A 14,442-nucleotide genomic window follows, 5' to 3' on the forward strand; every position below is an offset into this window, starting at 1 on the left:
GAGGGCGGTCATTTGAAGTTATGTAGAGCTAAATGACATGGGAGAGGTCACATCCTCCATGCTGTGGGAGGCCCTTAATGCCAGAGTAAGGGGTGAATTTATCTCGATTTGGGCGCGCAGGGAGAGGATGGAACGAGATGAGGGAGTGAGGTTTGTGGATGAGATTTTGAGGGTGGACCAGAGGTACTCAGTTGGGCCAGAAGAGAGGCTATTAAAGGAGACGCAGAGGCTCCAGATGGAGTTTGGTAGGTGTCCACAGGGAAGGTGGTAGGGTAACTGCAGAGGGCCAGTGTATGAGTATGGGAAAAAAAACGAGCAGGATGTTGGCGCCCCAACTGAGAAAGCAAGCAGCGATGAGGGAGATCGGAAGTGTGAGGGATGAGAGAGGAAAGGTGGTCTCAGACCCAGGGGGGTGATTGGGGTATTTGAGGCCTTTTACAGGATGCTAAATGAGTCGGAGCCTCTGCCTGGAGAGGAAGCCATGGGGTGGTTCTTGGATGGGCTGGAGTTCCCAAGAAGGAGGAGAAGAAGCAGGGTTTGGGGCCCCGATTAACCTGAAGGAGGTGAATGACTGCGTAGGCTCAATGCAGACAGGGAAAGCCCCGGGCCGGATGGGTTTCCAGCCGAGTTCTATAAGACGTTTGGTGCAGAGCTGGGGCCCCTGCTTGTGGGGATGTACAATGAGTCGAGGAGAAGGGGTGTGCTCTCTCCCCACATTGTCGCAGGCGTCCATTTTGTTGATTTTAAAGAAGGATGAGGACCCGGAACAGTGAGGGTCGTACCGCACAATTTCACTGTTAAATGTGGATGCAAAGTTGCTAGCGAATGCGTTAGCGTCGCGGATAGAGGACTGTGTGCCAAGGGTGATTGGAGAGGACCAGATGGAGTTTGTGAAGGGGCGGCAGCTGTCGACAAATATGCACAGGTTGCTTAATGTCATTATGATGCTCTCAGAGGGTCAGGAGATAGAAGTGGTGGTGGCAATGGATGCAGAGAAAAGTTTTGATTGGGTTGAGTGGGCGTATTTGTTGGAGGTGCTGGACCGGATCGGGTTTCGCCAGGGTTTTGTGAATTGGGTTTGGCTGCTATATAGGGCACCGATGGTTAGCGTCTGGACAAACTGGACAGGTTTGGGGTACTTCAGGTTGAATCGGGGGACGAGGCAGAGTGCCTGCTCTCCATGCTGCTTTTTTCTCTGACAATAAAGCCTTTGGCAATGGCGCTTAGGACATTGAGGGATTGAAAAGGGATTGGGAGGGGAGGGGTCGAGCACAGGGTCTCGTTGTATGCAGCTGATCTGCCATATATCTCAGACCCGGTGTAGAGTTGCTGTTCCGAGTGGTGGGCATGGGTTTTTGGTATCGCGGGATGCAGTTGGCCCGGACCTGGGCCCAGCTGCTTAAATTGAATTTGGCGCGACTGGCAGAGGGTATGAAATTGGACTTAGAGGTGGGATATGTCACCTTTGTCAATGTCTGGGCGTGTGCAGATGGCTAAAATGGCGGTGCTGCCCAAGTTCCTGTTCGTGTTCCAGAAAGAACCTTCCCATCTTTAATCCCAAGTCTTTTTTTAGGAAGGTGAATGGGATAATTCTGAGGTTAGTGTGGGTGGGGAAGACACCGCGGGTGAGGAGGGTGTTTTTGGAAGGGGCGGGAGAGGGGAATCTGGCATTCCCGAGTTTGCTTAATTATTACTGGGCCACGAACACCGCAATGATCAGGAAATGGGCACTGGAGGAGGGGTCGGTTTAGGGGCGGTTGGAGGTTGTGTCGTGGAGGGAGACGAGTCTGAGGCACTGCTGTTGACACCCCTCCCATTTTCGACTGCCCTGTATTCAGTGAGCGTGGTGGTGGTATCAGCATTGCGAGCCTGGAACCAGCGCAGGCAACATTTCGGGTTGGAAGGCGCCGATATGCGATAATCATAGGTTTGTGCCGGCGGGGCTGGAGGAGAGGATCCGGGGGTGGCTGCAGGTGGGGATAGAGTACTTCAGGGACTTGTTTGTAGGGGAATAAGTCTGCAGGCCTGGAAGAGCTAGCGGAAATGTATCAGTTGCCTAAGGGGAATGGATTCAGGTATCTGCAAGTAAGGGACTTTGTGAGGAGAGAGGTGCTGTCCTTCCCGGGGCTGCCACCTCTGGTGTTACAAGATAAGTTGCTGTCCGAAGATGACATTGGGAAGGGGGAGTGGCAGACATTTATGGAGAGCTGATGGAGAGGGTGGGCGTGCCGGTGGAACACAGAACATTACAGTGCAGTACAGGCCCTTTCGGCCCTCGATGTTGCGCTGACCTGTGAAACCACTCCAAAGCCCATCTACACTATTCCCTTATCGTCCATATGTCTATCCAATGACCATTTGAATGCCCTTAGTGTTGGCGAGTCCACTACTGTTGCAGGCAGGGCATTCCATGCCCTTACTAAAAAGAACCTACCTCTGACATCTGTCTTATATCTATCTCCCCTCAATTTAAAGCTATGTCCCCTCGTGCTAGACATCACCATCCGAGGAAAAAGGCTCTCACTGTCCACCCTATCCAATCCTCTGATCATCTTGTGTGCCTCAATTAAGTCACCTCTTAACCTTCTTCGCTCTAACGAAAACAGCCTCAAGTCCCTCAGCCTTTCCTCATAAGATTTTTCCTCCATACCAGGCAATATTCTGGTAAATCTCCTCTGCACCCTTTCCAATGCTACCACATCCTTCCTATAATGCGGCGGTGAGGAGATCAAGCGTAAATGAGAGGAGTTGGGTGGGGAGGTGAGGGCTGGGCTGTGGAAGTAAGCCCTGCGGAGGGTGAACCTGTCCTCGTTGGGTGCGAGGTAAAGCTTCATCCAATTTAAGGTGGTGCATAGGGCCCACATGACGGTTGCTAGGATGATCCGGTTCTTGGCAGGAGTGAAGGATAAGTGTGGGCAGTGTGTGGGGGGGGCCCACGAATCCCGTCCACATGTTCTGAGCATGTCCAAAGCTGAGAGGGTTCTGGCAAGAGTTCTCAGAAGTTATGTCCGAGATTCAGGGTGTAGGGGTGGCCCCAAATCCGATGATGGCAATATTCAGAGTGTGTTGAAAGAGCCGGGAATCCAGGTGGGGAGAGACCCCGATGTCTTGGTCTTTGCGTCCCTGATAGCCCGGAGTCGGATTTTGTTAAGCTGCGGGGACCCGGGAGATGTCAAAGGCAGGGGTATGGGTGAGCAACCTAGCAAAATTCCTGCACTTAGAAAAGGTTAAATCTGCCTTATGGGGAGCGTAGGAGGGGGTCATCCAGAGGTGGAAGCCGTTTATTAACTTCTTTAAAGTGAATTAAGCCGCCGGGGGGTATGCAGTGTGAACTTTATCTTTTCTGGCATTAATTTCACTTTAGTGTCAACTGTAGAGAATCTGGTGACCTGCAGTGCTGTCATCAACTTTCAGACATCAAGCCAGGACATAAGCAGGTTTCATCATTCATTTTTCATAATGTTTAAAGAAAACTATATAAGGATTGAAACATGCACCTGGGATTCAGTAGAAACTGGAATAGCAAACAAATTTCAAACTTTTAAAGACGTCTTGGCAATTTTTGTCATGGAATGGAGAAAATTGAAATTTCACAAATAGAAACTATGTTTTCTGTAGCCAGAGAAGTTCCTCAGCAGTGAAAAAAATCCAATTATATTTTCTTTAACAAGGCGTAATATTTCCTCTCCCCCAGAAATGTTACAGCAAGAATAATAATGTAAAAAGAGGACGTGCATGCTAGTTCAGCAATTTCTAATTGATTTCCATCTTTGCAGAGGATGGGGGGGGTTCATTCACAGCAACTTCTGCATTTCTGCATTTAACTGCCCATATGAAGACGACAGAAGTTTCTATCAGTTAATGATGGCATGATTACAACCATAAAACCTGGACCAATATCCACCAAGACAAATAATGAAGTAACTATGAAGTAATTCACCACAATTGCACAGGTTTCTTGAAAGCTGCAATTTTTATGAAATAAAAATGCAGCAAGATGAAGTAATGGTAATATTTTTAAAGTATTAACATAAAAATATGTATAATGTTGTGTAACATCTATATTTTACCAGACATAGTTTAACCCATTATCATTGAAAGAGTGACGTGGAGTGGATGCTTCCTCTTGTGGGGCATTCTAGAACAAGAGGTCTTAGTCTTAGGATAAGAGGCAGCAAATTCAAAACAGAGTTGAGGAGAAACTGCTTCTCCCAAAGGGTTGTGAATCTGTGGAATTCGCTACCCCAGAGCACGGTGGACGCTAGGACAGTGAGTAAATTTGAGGAGGAATTCGACAGATTTTTAATTGGTAATGGGTCGAAGGGTTATGGAAAACAAGCAGGATGGTGGAGTTAAGTCCAGGGTGAGATCAGGGTCCTGAAAGGCGTGCAGTTAGGTAATTTGGACATTTTGAATTGCCCCTCTGTGGACCCGAACAGTCGCCGGAACGTGGCGACTAGGAGCTTTTCACAGTAACTTCATTGCAGTGATAATGTAAGCCTACTTGTGACAATAAAGATTATATTATAAATATTAAATTTTATCTATAAAAGCAGAATTTAGCCATAAAGTCTTCACCTTGCAAGATAATTGTTCTAAAGACATATGGTGCAGATATATGACATTCTTAATGGCACAACTGCAAAATTGACAAAGAATGTTTTTCTTAGGGCAGCACGGTGGCGCAGTGGTAGCACTGCAGTCTCACGCCGCCTAGGTCCCAGGTTCGATCCCGGCTCTGGGTCACTGTCTGTGTGGAGTTTGCACATTCTCCCAGTGTTTGCGTGGGTTTCGCCCCCACAACCCAAAGATGTGCAAGGTAGGTGAATTGAACACGCTAAAAGTGCCCCTTAATTGTAAAAAATGAATTGGGCACTCTAAATGTATTTTAAAAAAGAATGTTTTTCTTAAAGGCTAGATTCGCACAAAGTACATTATTCACCAATCCTGTCACTAACTACGTAGGGGGCTGGATTCTCCGCCCCGCTGCGCCACATTTCTGTTTCACCCCGCCAGTGGGATGCTCTGTCATGCCAGCTGGTCAATGGGGTTTCCCATTGTGGGGCATCCCACGCTGTGGGGAAACCCCCGGGCTGCCGGCAAAACGGAGCATCCCGCCAGCGGAGAATCCAGGCCCTGTTTTCTATTAATTACAAAATAATTCAATATATTTGACATCCAATGCACTGAGAATTCTCCAGTTTATCACCAATTTCCATCGATTTAGGCAGCCTTGTAGCCTACAGAAATGATAACATAACACGTCAACATTGCAGCTGATAATGGTGGCACTGTGGTTAGCACTGCTGCCTCAAAGCGCCAGGGACCTGGGTTCAATTCCGGCCTTGGGTGACAGTGGACTTTGCACATTTTCCCCGTGTCTGCATCAGTTTCCTCTGGGTGCTCTGGTTACCTCCCACAGTCCAAAGATGTGCAGGTTAGGTGGATTGACCATGCTAAATTGCCCATTAGTGTCCAAAAAGTTATGTAGGGTTACATGGATACGGTGGGGGCATGGGTCTAGAAAAGGTGCTCTTTCAGTGGGTCGGTGCATGACTCAATGGGTGAAATGGCCTCCTTTTGCTGAGTAGGGATTCTACTTCTACTTATAGTATCATATGGTATAATTGATTATATTACAATGTTTTTTGCTTTTATTTGCAATGAAGAGGAAAATTTGACTTTTCAGAGCTTTTTAAAAAATAAATTTAGAGCACCCAATTCATTTTCTCCAATTAAGGGGCAATTTAGTGTGGCCAATCCACCTAGCCTGCACATCTTTGGGTTGTGGAGGCAAAACCCATGCAAACATGGGGAGAATGTGCAAACTCCACACAGACAGTGACCCAGAGCCGGGATCGAACTGGGACCTCGGCGCCGTGAGGCAGCAGTGCTAACCACTGCGCCATCGTGCTGCCCGTCTTTTCAGAGCTTTTTCAACCTCATTCCAACATCTACTTACATGAAAATACGCTTCAAGGGTATTTGAAGGTTTGTCATCAGCTGTATTTAAAATCATCTGTAACTGTTGGATGGTGTTCATTGCAGTCCTGCATGGGAAAACAGACTGATACATTAAACAACTCTTGCACAAAGAGTACTGAAATCACAATGACATCATCAAGTAAACAATTCTACACATCTAATCACATCCTGTAATTTCCTCACCTCAAATTTCCTTAAACGTGTTATCCTAGCTGATCTCTACCACAGCTATTTAAGAAATTCATTGAGATTCCTTTATAGAAAGAAAGATTTCTTGCCACAGCTACTGTTTGATGGATTACTTTACACAACATACGAAATAGAAAGAAGGGTATGGAACAGACAAAAGTGGTTGGTATCATAAAAATAAAAACTTTAATTGATCACTTGGAGGGTGGCACGTTGACACAGTGGATCGCACTGTTAACACTGCTGCCTCTCAGTGCCAGGGACCTAGAAACATATAAAACATAGGAGTAGGCCATTCTGCCCTTTAAGCCCGCTCCACCATTCATTATGGCTGATCATCCAACTCAATAGCCTAACCCTGCTTTCCCACACATCCTTTCAGCCCCTTCGCCCAAAGTGCTATATCTGACTTTCTTCTTGAAATCATACAATGTTTTGGAATCAGCTACTTCCTGTGATAACAAATTCCACAGGCTCCTCACCTTTGTCCTAAATATTGATCCTCAGACTGTGACCCGTGATTCTAGACACACCCATCATTGGGAACATCCTTCCTGCATCCACCCTGTCCAGTCCTATTAACATTTTATAGTTTTCTATGAGATCCCCCCTCATTTTTCTGAACTCCAGTGAATACAATCCTAACCAATTCAATCTCTCCTCGTACATCAGTCCTGCCATCCCAGGAATCAGTCTGGTAAACCTTCGCTGCACTCCCTCTATAGCAAGAACATCCTTCCTCAGATAAGGAGACCAAAACAGCACACAATATTCCAGGTGTGGCCTCACCAAGGCCCTGTATAATTGCAGCAAGACATCCCTGCTCCTGTACTCGAATCCTCTCGCAATGAAGGCCAGCATACCATTTGCCTTCTTTACCACCTGCTATACCTGCATGCTTACTTTCAGTGACTCGTGCACAAGGACACCCAAGTCTCGTTGCACGTTCCCCTCTCCTAATTTATGGGCATTCAGATAATAGTCTGCCTTCTTATTTTTGCTACCAAAGTGGATAACTTGCATATATCCAAATTATACGGCATCTGCCATTCATTTTCCCACCTCACACACCTTGTCCAAATTACACTGAAGGATCTCTGCATCCTTCTCACAGTTCACCTTCCCATCCAACTTGGTGTCAACTGTAAATCTGGAGATATCACATTTTGTTCCCTCATCCAAATTATTAATATATATTGCGAATAACTGGGGTCCCAGCATCGATCCCTTCGGTACCCCACTAGTCACTGCCTGGCAATTTGAAAAAGACCCGTTAATTCCTACTCTTTGTTTCCTGTCTGCTAACCAGTTTTCTTTCCATCTCAATACACTACCCACAATCCTATGCGCTTTAATTTTACCCGTTAATCTTTGATGCGGGACTTTGTTAAAATCCTTCTGATAGTCCAAATACACCACATCCACATCCCCTTTCATCAATTCTACTAGTTACATCCTCGAATTCCAGTAGATTTGTTAGCATGATTTCTCCTTCAAAATCCATGCTGACTCTGTCCGATCCTGCCACTGTTTTCTAAATACTCTGCTACAAAATCTTTGATAATAGATTCTAGAATTTTCCCCACTACTGACGTCATGCTTCCAATCTATAATTCCCTTCTTTCTCTCTACCTCCCTTTTCATATAGTGGAGTTATATTAGCCACCCTCCAATCTGCAGGAATTGTTCCGCAGTCTATAGAATCCTGGAAGATCACCACCAGTGCATCCACTATTTCTAGAGTCACCTCCTTCAGTACCATGGGATGTAGATTATCAGGCCCTGGGGATTCATCAGCCTTCAATCCCATCAAATTTCCCAACACCATTTCTCTACTGATATTGATCACCTTCAGTTCCTCCTTCTCACTAAGCCCTGAATTCCCCAACATTTCTGGTATCTGATTTGTGTCCTCATTTCTGAAGAGTATTTATTTAGTTGTCCAACCTTTCTTTGTCCCCTACAATTCCCGTACCAGCTTACCCAAACAGGCGCCGGAATGTGGCGACTAGGGGCTTTTCACAGTAACTTCATACTTGCGACAATAAAAGATTATTATTATTAATACACTCTCCTGTTTCTGACTGTAAGGTACCTACATTTGTCTTCACCAATCTTTTTCTCCTCACGTACCTGTAGAATCTTTTACAGTCGGCTTCCGGTTGCGGCTATGTGGAGCTAAGTCACACATTCGGCAGCTCCCGCAAAGAAAAGACTTTTGGGCTCTTTTCAGGGTCCCCAAGGGAATTTTTTCAATGTTTCCCGCTGTGGGAAGGAGAGTACAATACTTCCCCGACAGTATATGGCTTTTACCAGGAGCGGGACAACGAAAAAAGTGGTGGCAGACCCGAAGAAGGTGCGAGGGAAGAACAACAAAATGGCGGCGGGCGGGGACCAGGCAGCGTGGATGCAGTGGGCGCAGGAGGTTATTCAGCACTGTTTCAGGGAGATTAAAGCGGACCTGCTTGAGCCAATGAAGTCTTCTATCGATAAGCTGCTGGAGACACAGGCGGCCCAGGAGGTGGCGATCCGCGAGGCCCGACAAAAGATCTCCGACAACGAGGACGAGATCTTAGGCCTTGCGGTAAAGGTGGAGGCGCACCACAAGAAATGGCAGGAACGGTTCGAGGAGATGGAGAATCGGTCGAGGCAGAAGAACTTGTGGATTCTGGGCCTCCCGGAGGGGCTGGAGGGGCCGGATGTGAGGGCCTATGTGGTCACCATGTTGAACTCACTGATGGGAGCGGGGTCCTTCCAGGGGCCCCTGGAGCTGGAAGGGGCCCATAGAGTGCTGGTGAGGAGGCCCAAGGCTAACGAGCCTCCGCGGGCGGTGCTGGTGCGGTTTCATCTGTTCGCTGATTGGGAGTGTGTGCTCAGGTGGGCCAAGAACGGGCTCAGGTAGGGCAGCACGGTAGCATTGTGGACAGCACAATTGCTTCACAGCTCCAGGGTCCCAGGTTCGATTCCGGCTTGGGTCACTGTCTGTGCGGAGTCTGCACATCCTCCCCGTGTGTGCTTGGGTTTGCTCCGGGTGCTCCGGGTTCCTCCCACAGTCCAAAGATGGGCAGGTCAGGTGGATTGGCCATGATAAATTGCCCTTAGTGTCCAAAATTGCCCTTAGTGCTGGGTGGGGTTACTGGATTATGGGGATAGGGTGGAGGTGTTGACCTTGGGTAGGGTTCTCTTTCCAAGAATAAGTGCAGACCCGATGGGCCGAATGGCCTCCTTCTGCACTGTAAATTCTATTGTAAATTCTATGAAGGAGGAGAGGAGCAGCAGGTGGGAGAACGCGGAGGTTCGAATATACCAGGACTGGAGTGTGGAGGTGGCGAAGAGGAGGGCCGGGTACAATCGAACGAAGGCGGTGCTGCACAGAAAGGGGGTGAAGTTTGGCATGTTGCACCCGGCGTGGCTGTGGGTCACCTACAAGGACCGGCACCATTATTTTGAATCTCTGGAGGAGGCGTGGGCCTTTGTTCAGTCCGAGAAGTTGGACACAGATTGAGGGTCGGGGTGGGCTTTTGGGGATTGCGGTTGATCTGTTACTTTTTGAGGTGGGGGTCCTTTGCCCTTGTTTTTTTCTTTCTGGTTCGGTGAGGGTGGTTAGGGCGGGTTGGGCACTGTTTTGGTTGGGTTTCGGGGGGGCTCTTGGAGGGGGATAAGCAAATGGAACAGGGGTGGATGGCCGGCAGTGATATGGGGCCCTGCGGGGGAGGGGGAGGCCCGAGTCGGGGGTGAGGGGACTGGGCCTGTAAAAGGAGCTGCGTCAGAGGTGGCGGGGCCAGGTAGGTGGAAAGCGCGGGCTTTTTCCCGCGCTGAAGACTGGAGGGGGCAGGGCCGGGGAAGCGAGGGTTGTTTCCCGCGCTTGGGATGGAAGGGGGAGGTGGAGTCGAGATGGGGGGTCTGCCGCCGTTGGGAACGGGATGGGCGTGGGGTGCGGGCGCGTGGCTGGCCGAGGAGGAGTTATGACTAGTCGGTGGTGGAGGGGGGGGGGGGGTAACCCCCTGATCCGGCTGATAACCTGGAATGTAAGGGGACTGAACGGGCCGGTCAAGCGGGCCCGCGTGTTCGCGCACCTGAAGGGACTGAAGACGGATGTAGTTATGCTCCAGGAGACACACCTAAAGGTGGCAGACCAGGTAAGATTGAGGAAAGGGTGGGTAGGCCAGGTGTTTCATTCGGGGGTGGATGGCAAAAATCGAGGGGTGGCGATCTTGGTGGGAAAGGAGTCGTTCGAGGCGTCGAGCATTGTGGCAGACAAGGGCGGTAGGTATGTAATGGTAAGTGGTAAGCTGCAGGGAGAGAGGGTGGTACTGGTCAATGTGTATGCCCCGAACTGGGACGATGCGGGTTTTATGCGGTGCATGTTGGGTCGGATCCCAGACTTGGAAGTGGGGGGCCTGATAATAGGGGGAGACTTTAACACGGTGTTGGATCCGGCACTGGATCGCTCCAGGTCGAGGACGGGTAGGAAGCCGGCGGCGGCTAAGGTGCTGAGGGGGTTTATGGACCAGATGGGAGGAATGGACCCTTGGAGATTTGCAAGACCGGGGGCTCAGGAATTTTCATTCTTCTCACATGTCCATAAGGCTTATTCCCGGATCGACTTTTTCATTCTGAGCAGGGTGCTGATAGCGAGAGTAAAGGATACCGAGTGCTCGGCGATAGCCATTTCGGATCACGCCCCACATTGGGTGGACTTAAGAGCTGGGGGTGGAGAGGGACCAGCGCCCGTTGTGGCGCTTGGAGGTGGGACGAGGAGGTGAGTGAGCAGGTCCGAGGAAGCATTGAGAGGTACCTGGAGGCCAACGATAACGGGGAGGTCCGAGTGGGGATGGTATGGGAGGCGCTGAAGGCAGTGGTTAGGGGAGAGCTGATCTCCATTAGGGCCCACAAGGAGAGGAGGGAGCAGAGGAAGAGGGAGAGACTGGTGGGGGAGATGGTGAGGGTAGACAGGAGGTATGCGGAGGTGCCTGAGGAAGGACTGTTGAGGAAGAGGCGCAGCCTCCAGGCCGAATTCGACCTGGTGACCACCAGGAAGGCGGAGGTGCAGTGGAGGAAGGCCCAGGGGGCGATTTAGGAGTATGGGGAAGAGGCAAGCCGATGCTGGCGCATCAGCTTCGGAAGCAGGACGCAGCTAGGGAGATCGGGGGTGTTAAGGACAGGGGAGGGGGTGTGGTGCGGAGTAGGGTTGGCATCAATGGGGTCTTCAGGGGCTTTTATGAGGAATTGTATCGGTCTGAACCCCCACTGGAGGAGGAAGGGCCACTATCTGGACCAATTGAGGTTTCCGAAGGTGGAGGAGGGACTGGTGGCGGGATTGGGGGCCCCGATTGGGCTGGCGGAGCTGATCAAAGGGATAGGAAGCATGCAGGCGGGGAAGGCACCGGGGCCGGACGGTTTCCCGGTCGAATTCTATGAAAAATATATGGACCTGTTGGGCCCGGTTAGTTAGGACCTTGAATGAGGCAAGGGAGGGGGGGGGCTTTACCCCCGACGATGTCCCGGGCACTGATCTCCTTGATCCTGAAGCGGGACAAGGATCCCCTGCAGTGTGGGTCTTACAGGCCGATTTCGTTGCTAAACGTAGATGCCAAGGTGCTGGCGAAGGTCTTAGCCACGAGGATTGAGGATTGTGTGCCGCAGGTCAACCACGAAAACCAGACGGAGTTCGTGAAGGGGAGGCAGTTGAACACGAATGTGCGGAGGCTTCTGAACGTTATCATGATGCCGGCAAGGGAGGGTGAGGCGGAGATAGTGGTGGCGATGGACGCTGAGAAAGCCTTCGATAGGGTAGAGTGGGGGTACCTGTGGGAGGTGCTGAAGAGGTTTGGGTTTGGGGAGGGGTTTGTCAGGTGGGTTAGGTTGTTGTATGAGCTCCCAATGGCGAGTGTGACCACGAACAGGAGGAGGTCTGAGTACTTTTGGTTGCACCGAGGGACGAGGCAGGGGTGTCCCCTGACCCCCCCGCTCTTCGCACTGGCGATTGAACCCCTGGCTATGGCACTGAGGGAGTCAAGGAACTGGAGGGGGTTGGTGCGGGGTGGGGAGGAGCATAGGGTGTCGCTCTATGCGGACGGCTTGCTGCTACAGGTGGCGGACCTAGTGGGGGGAATGCCGGAGGTAATGAGGATCCTCAGGGAATTCGGGGATTTCTCGGGCTACAAGCTCAACATGGGGAAGAGCGAGCTGTTCGTGGTTCACCCAGGGGACCAGGAGAGGGGGATTGGCGAGCTCCCACTAAAAAGGGCGGAGAGGAGCTTCAGGTATTTGGGGTTCCAGGTGGCCAGGAGCTGGGGGGCCCTGCATAGGCTTAATTTCACAAGGCTGGTGGAGCAAATGGAGGAGGAGTTCAAGAGGTGGGACGCGTTGCCGCTGTCCTTGGCGGGTAGGGTGCAGTCAGTCAAAATGACGGTGCTCCCAAGGTTTTTGTTCCTGTTCCAGTGCCTCCCCGTGTTTATCCCGAAGGCCTTTTTTAGGCGGGTCAACAGGAGCATAATGGGGTTTGTGTGGGCGCGAGGGACTCCGAGGGTGAGAAGGGTGTTCCTGGAGCGGAGTAGAGGTAGGGGTGGGGGCTGGCGCTGCCCAACCTCTGTGGGTACTACTGGGCCGCCAATGCGACGAGGGGGCTGCATGGAAGAGGCTGGAGATGGCGTCCTGTGTGGGTACGAATCTGGGAGCGCTGGCAACGGCACCGCTGCCGCTCCCTCTAAGGAGGTATACCACGAGCCCGGTGGTGGCGGCCCTCAAAATGTGGGGGCAGTGGGGGCGGCAAGTTGGAGCCTCGGTGTGGACCCCAATACGGGGGAACCACCAGTTCGTCCCAGGGAGAACAGATGGAGGGTTTTCGGGGTGGCACAGGGCAGGTATACGAAGGTTGGGAGACCTGTTTGTGGACGGGAAGTTCGCAAGCCTGGGTGAGCTGGAGGAGAAGTATGGGCTCCCCCCTGGGAACACCTTCAGGTACTTACAGGTAAGGGCGTTTGCCAGACGGCAGGTGGTGGAATTCCCGCGGCTGCTGTCACGCAGTACAGGACAGGGTGCTCTCGGGCGGGGGGGGGGGGGGGGGGATCTCGGAAACTTACCAGGTGATGCAGGAGGAGGAGGCCTCGGTGGTGGAGGTGAAAGGTAAGTGGGAGGGGGGGTTGGGAGAGGAGATCGAGGAAGGGACGTGGGCAGATGCCCTAGGGAGGTTGAACTCTTCCTCTTCGTTCGCGAGGCTCAGCCTCATACAGTTTAAGGTGCTGCACAGGGCACACATGACCTGGACAAGGATGAGCCGGACCTTTGGGGGCGGGGACAGGTGTGTTAGGTGCTTGGGGAGCCCAGCGAATCACACCCATATGTTCTGGGCATGCCCAGCACTGGAGGAATTTTGGAGGGGCGTAGCGAGGACAGTGTCGAGGGTGGTAGGTTCCAGGGTCAAGCCGGGCTGGGGGCTCGCAATATTTGGGGTGGCAGAGGAGCCGGGAGTGCAGGAGGCGAAATTGGCTGGTATTCTGGCCTTTGCGTCCCTGGTAGCCCGGCGGAGGATTCTTCTTCAATGGAAGGATGCGAGGCCCCCATGCGTGGAATCCTGGATCAACAATATGGCAGGGTTTATTAACTTGGAGAGGGTGAAATTCGCCTTGAGAGGGTCGGTACAAGGGTTCTTTCGGCGGTGGCAACCGTTCTTAGACTTCCTGGCAGAACGGTAGACATTGGTCTTTATTTTTGTTTTTGTTTATTTACACTGAGCGGTCTGAGGGGGTGTATATATTTGCTATGTTTGCTTTGTATTAAGTCGGGGTGTTAATTTATTATGTATGTACAGGGGGGAGGGGGGTATGGAGGGTTGCTTTTTTGGACACTTTTGTACCTGTTGGGTTCCTTTTTCATTTTGTTACTGATATTCTGTGAAAACCTTAATTTTTTTAAAAAAAGAATCTTTTACAGTCAATTTTTATTTTCCCTGCAAGCTTATTTTCGTAGTCTATTTTCCCTTTCGTAATCAATCCCTCGGTCCTTCTTTGCTGAATTGTAAACAATCCTCAGATCTGTTGGTTTTCTTGGCCAATTTATATGATCCTTCCTTGGATTGAATACTATCCCTAATTTGCCTTAGAAACTATGGATTAACCACCTTTCCCATTTTACTTTTGTGTCATGTTATAACCTGCCTGATTACTACTGGCTGGGGACTATTGCCTATCCCACAATCCTTAGTGAGTATGAGCTCCCTCAATGAGGAGGGCGGAGAAATCATTAGCAGAGTCACCTGTCTGGCTA

The 14,442-nt window shown here is 50.7% G+C and overlaps 1 protein-coding gene across 2 annotated transcripts in view; it reads right to left on the reverse strand.

Annotated features, from left to right (window-relative positions):
• The window catches only part of rb1 (retinoblastoma 1), a 416,864-nt gene that overhangs the window by 332,378 nt on the left and 70,044 nt on the right, over positions 1 to 14,442 (reverse strand). For both annotated transcript variants that reach the window (XM_072514261.1, XM_072514260.1), the window contains one exon: positions 5,963 to 6,050. In XM_072514261.1, the coding sequence (XP_072370362.1) occupies positions 5,963 to 6,050 (88 nt within the window). The remainder of the gene's footprint in view (positions 1 to 5,962; positions 6,051 to 14,442) is intronic.

The sequence above is a fragment of the Scyliorhinus torazame genome, chromosome 8 (assembly GCF_047496885.1).
Source record: "Scyliorhinus torazame isolate Kashiwa2021f chromosome 8, sScyTor2.1, whole genome shotgun sequence".
NCBI lineage: Eukaryota > Metazoa > Chordata > Chondrichthyes > Carcharhiniformes > Scyliorhinidae > Scyliorhinus > Scyliorhinus torazame.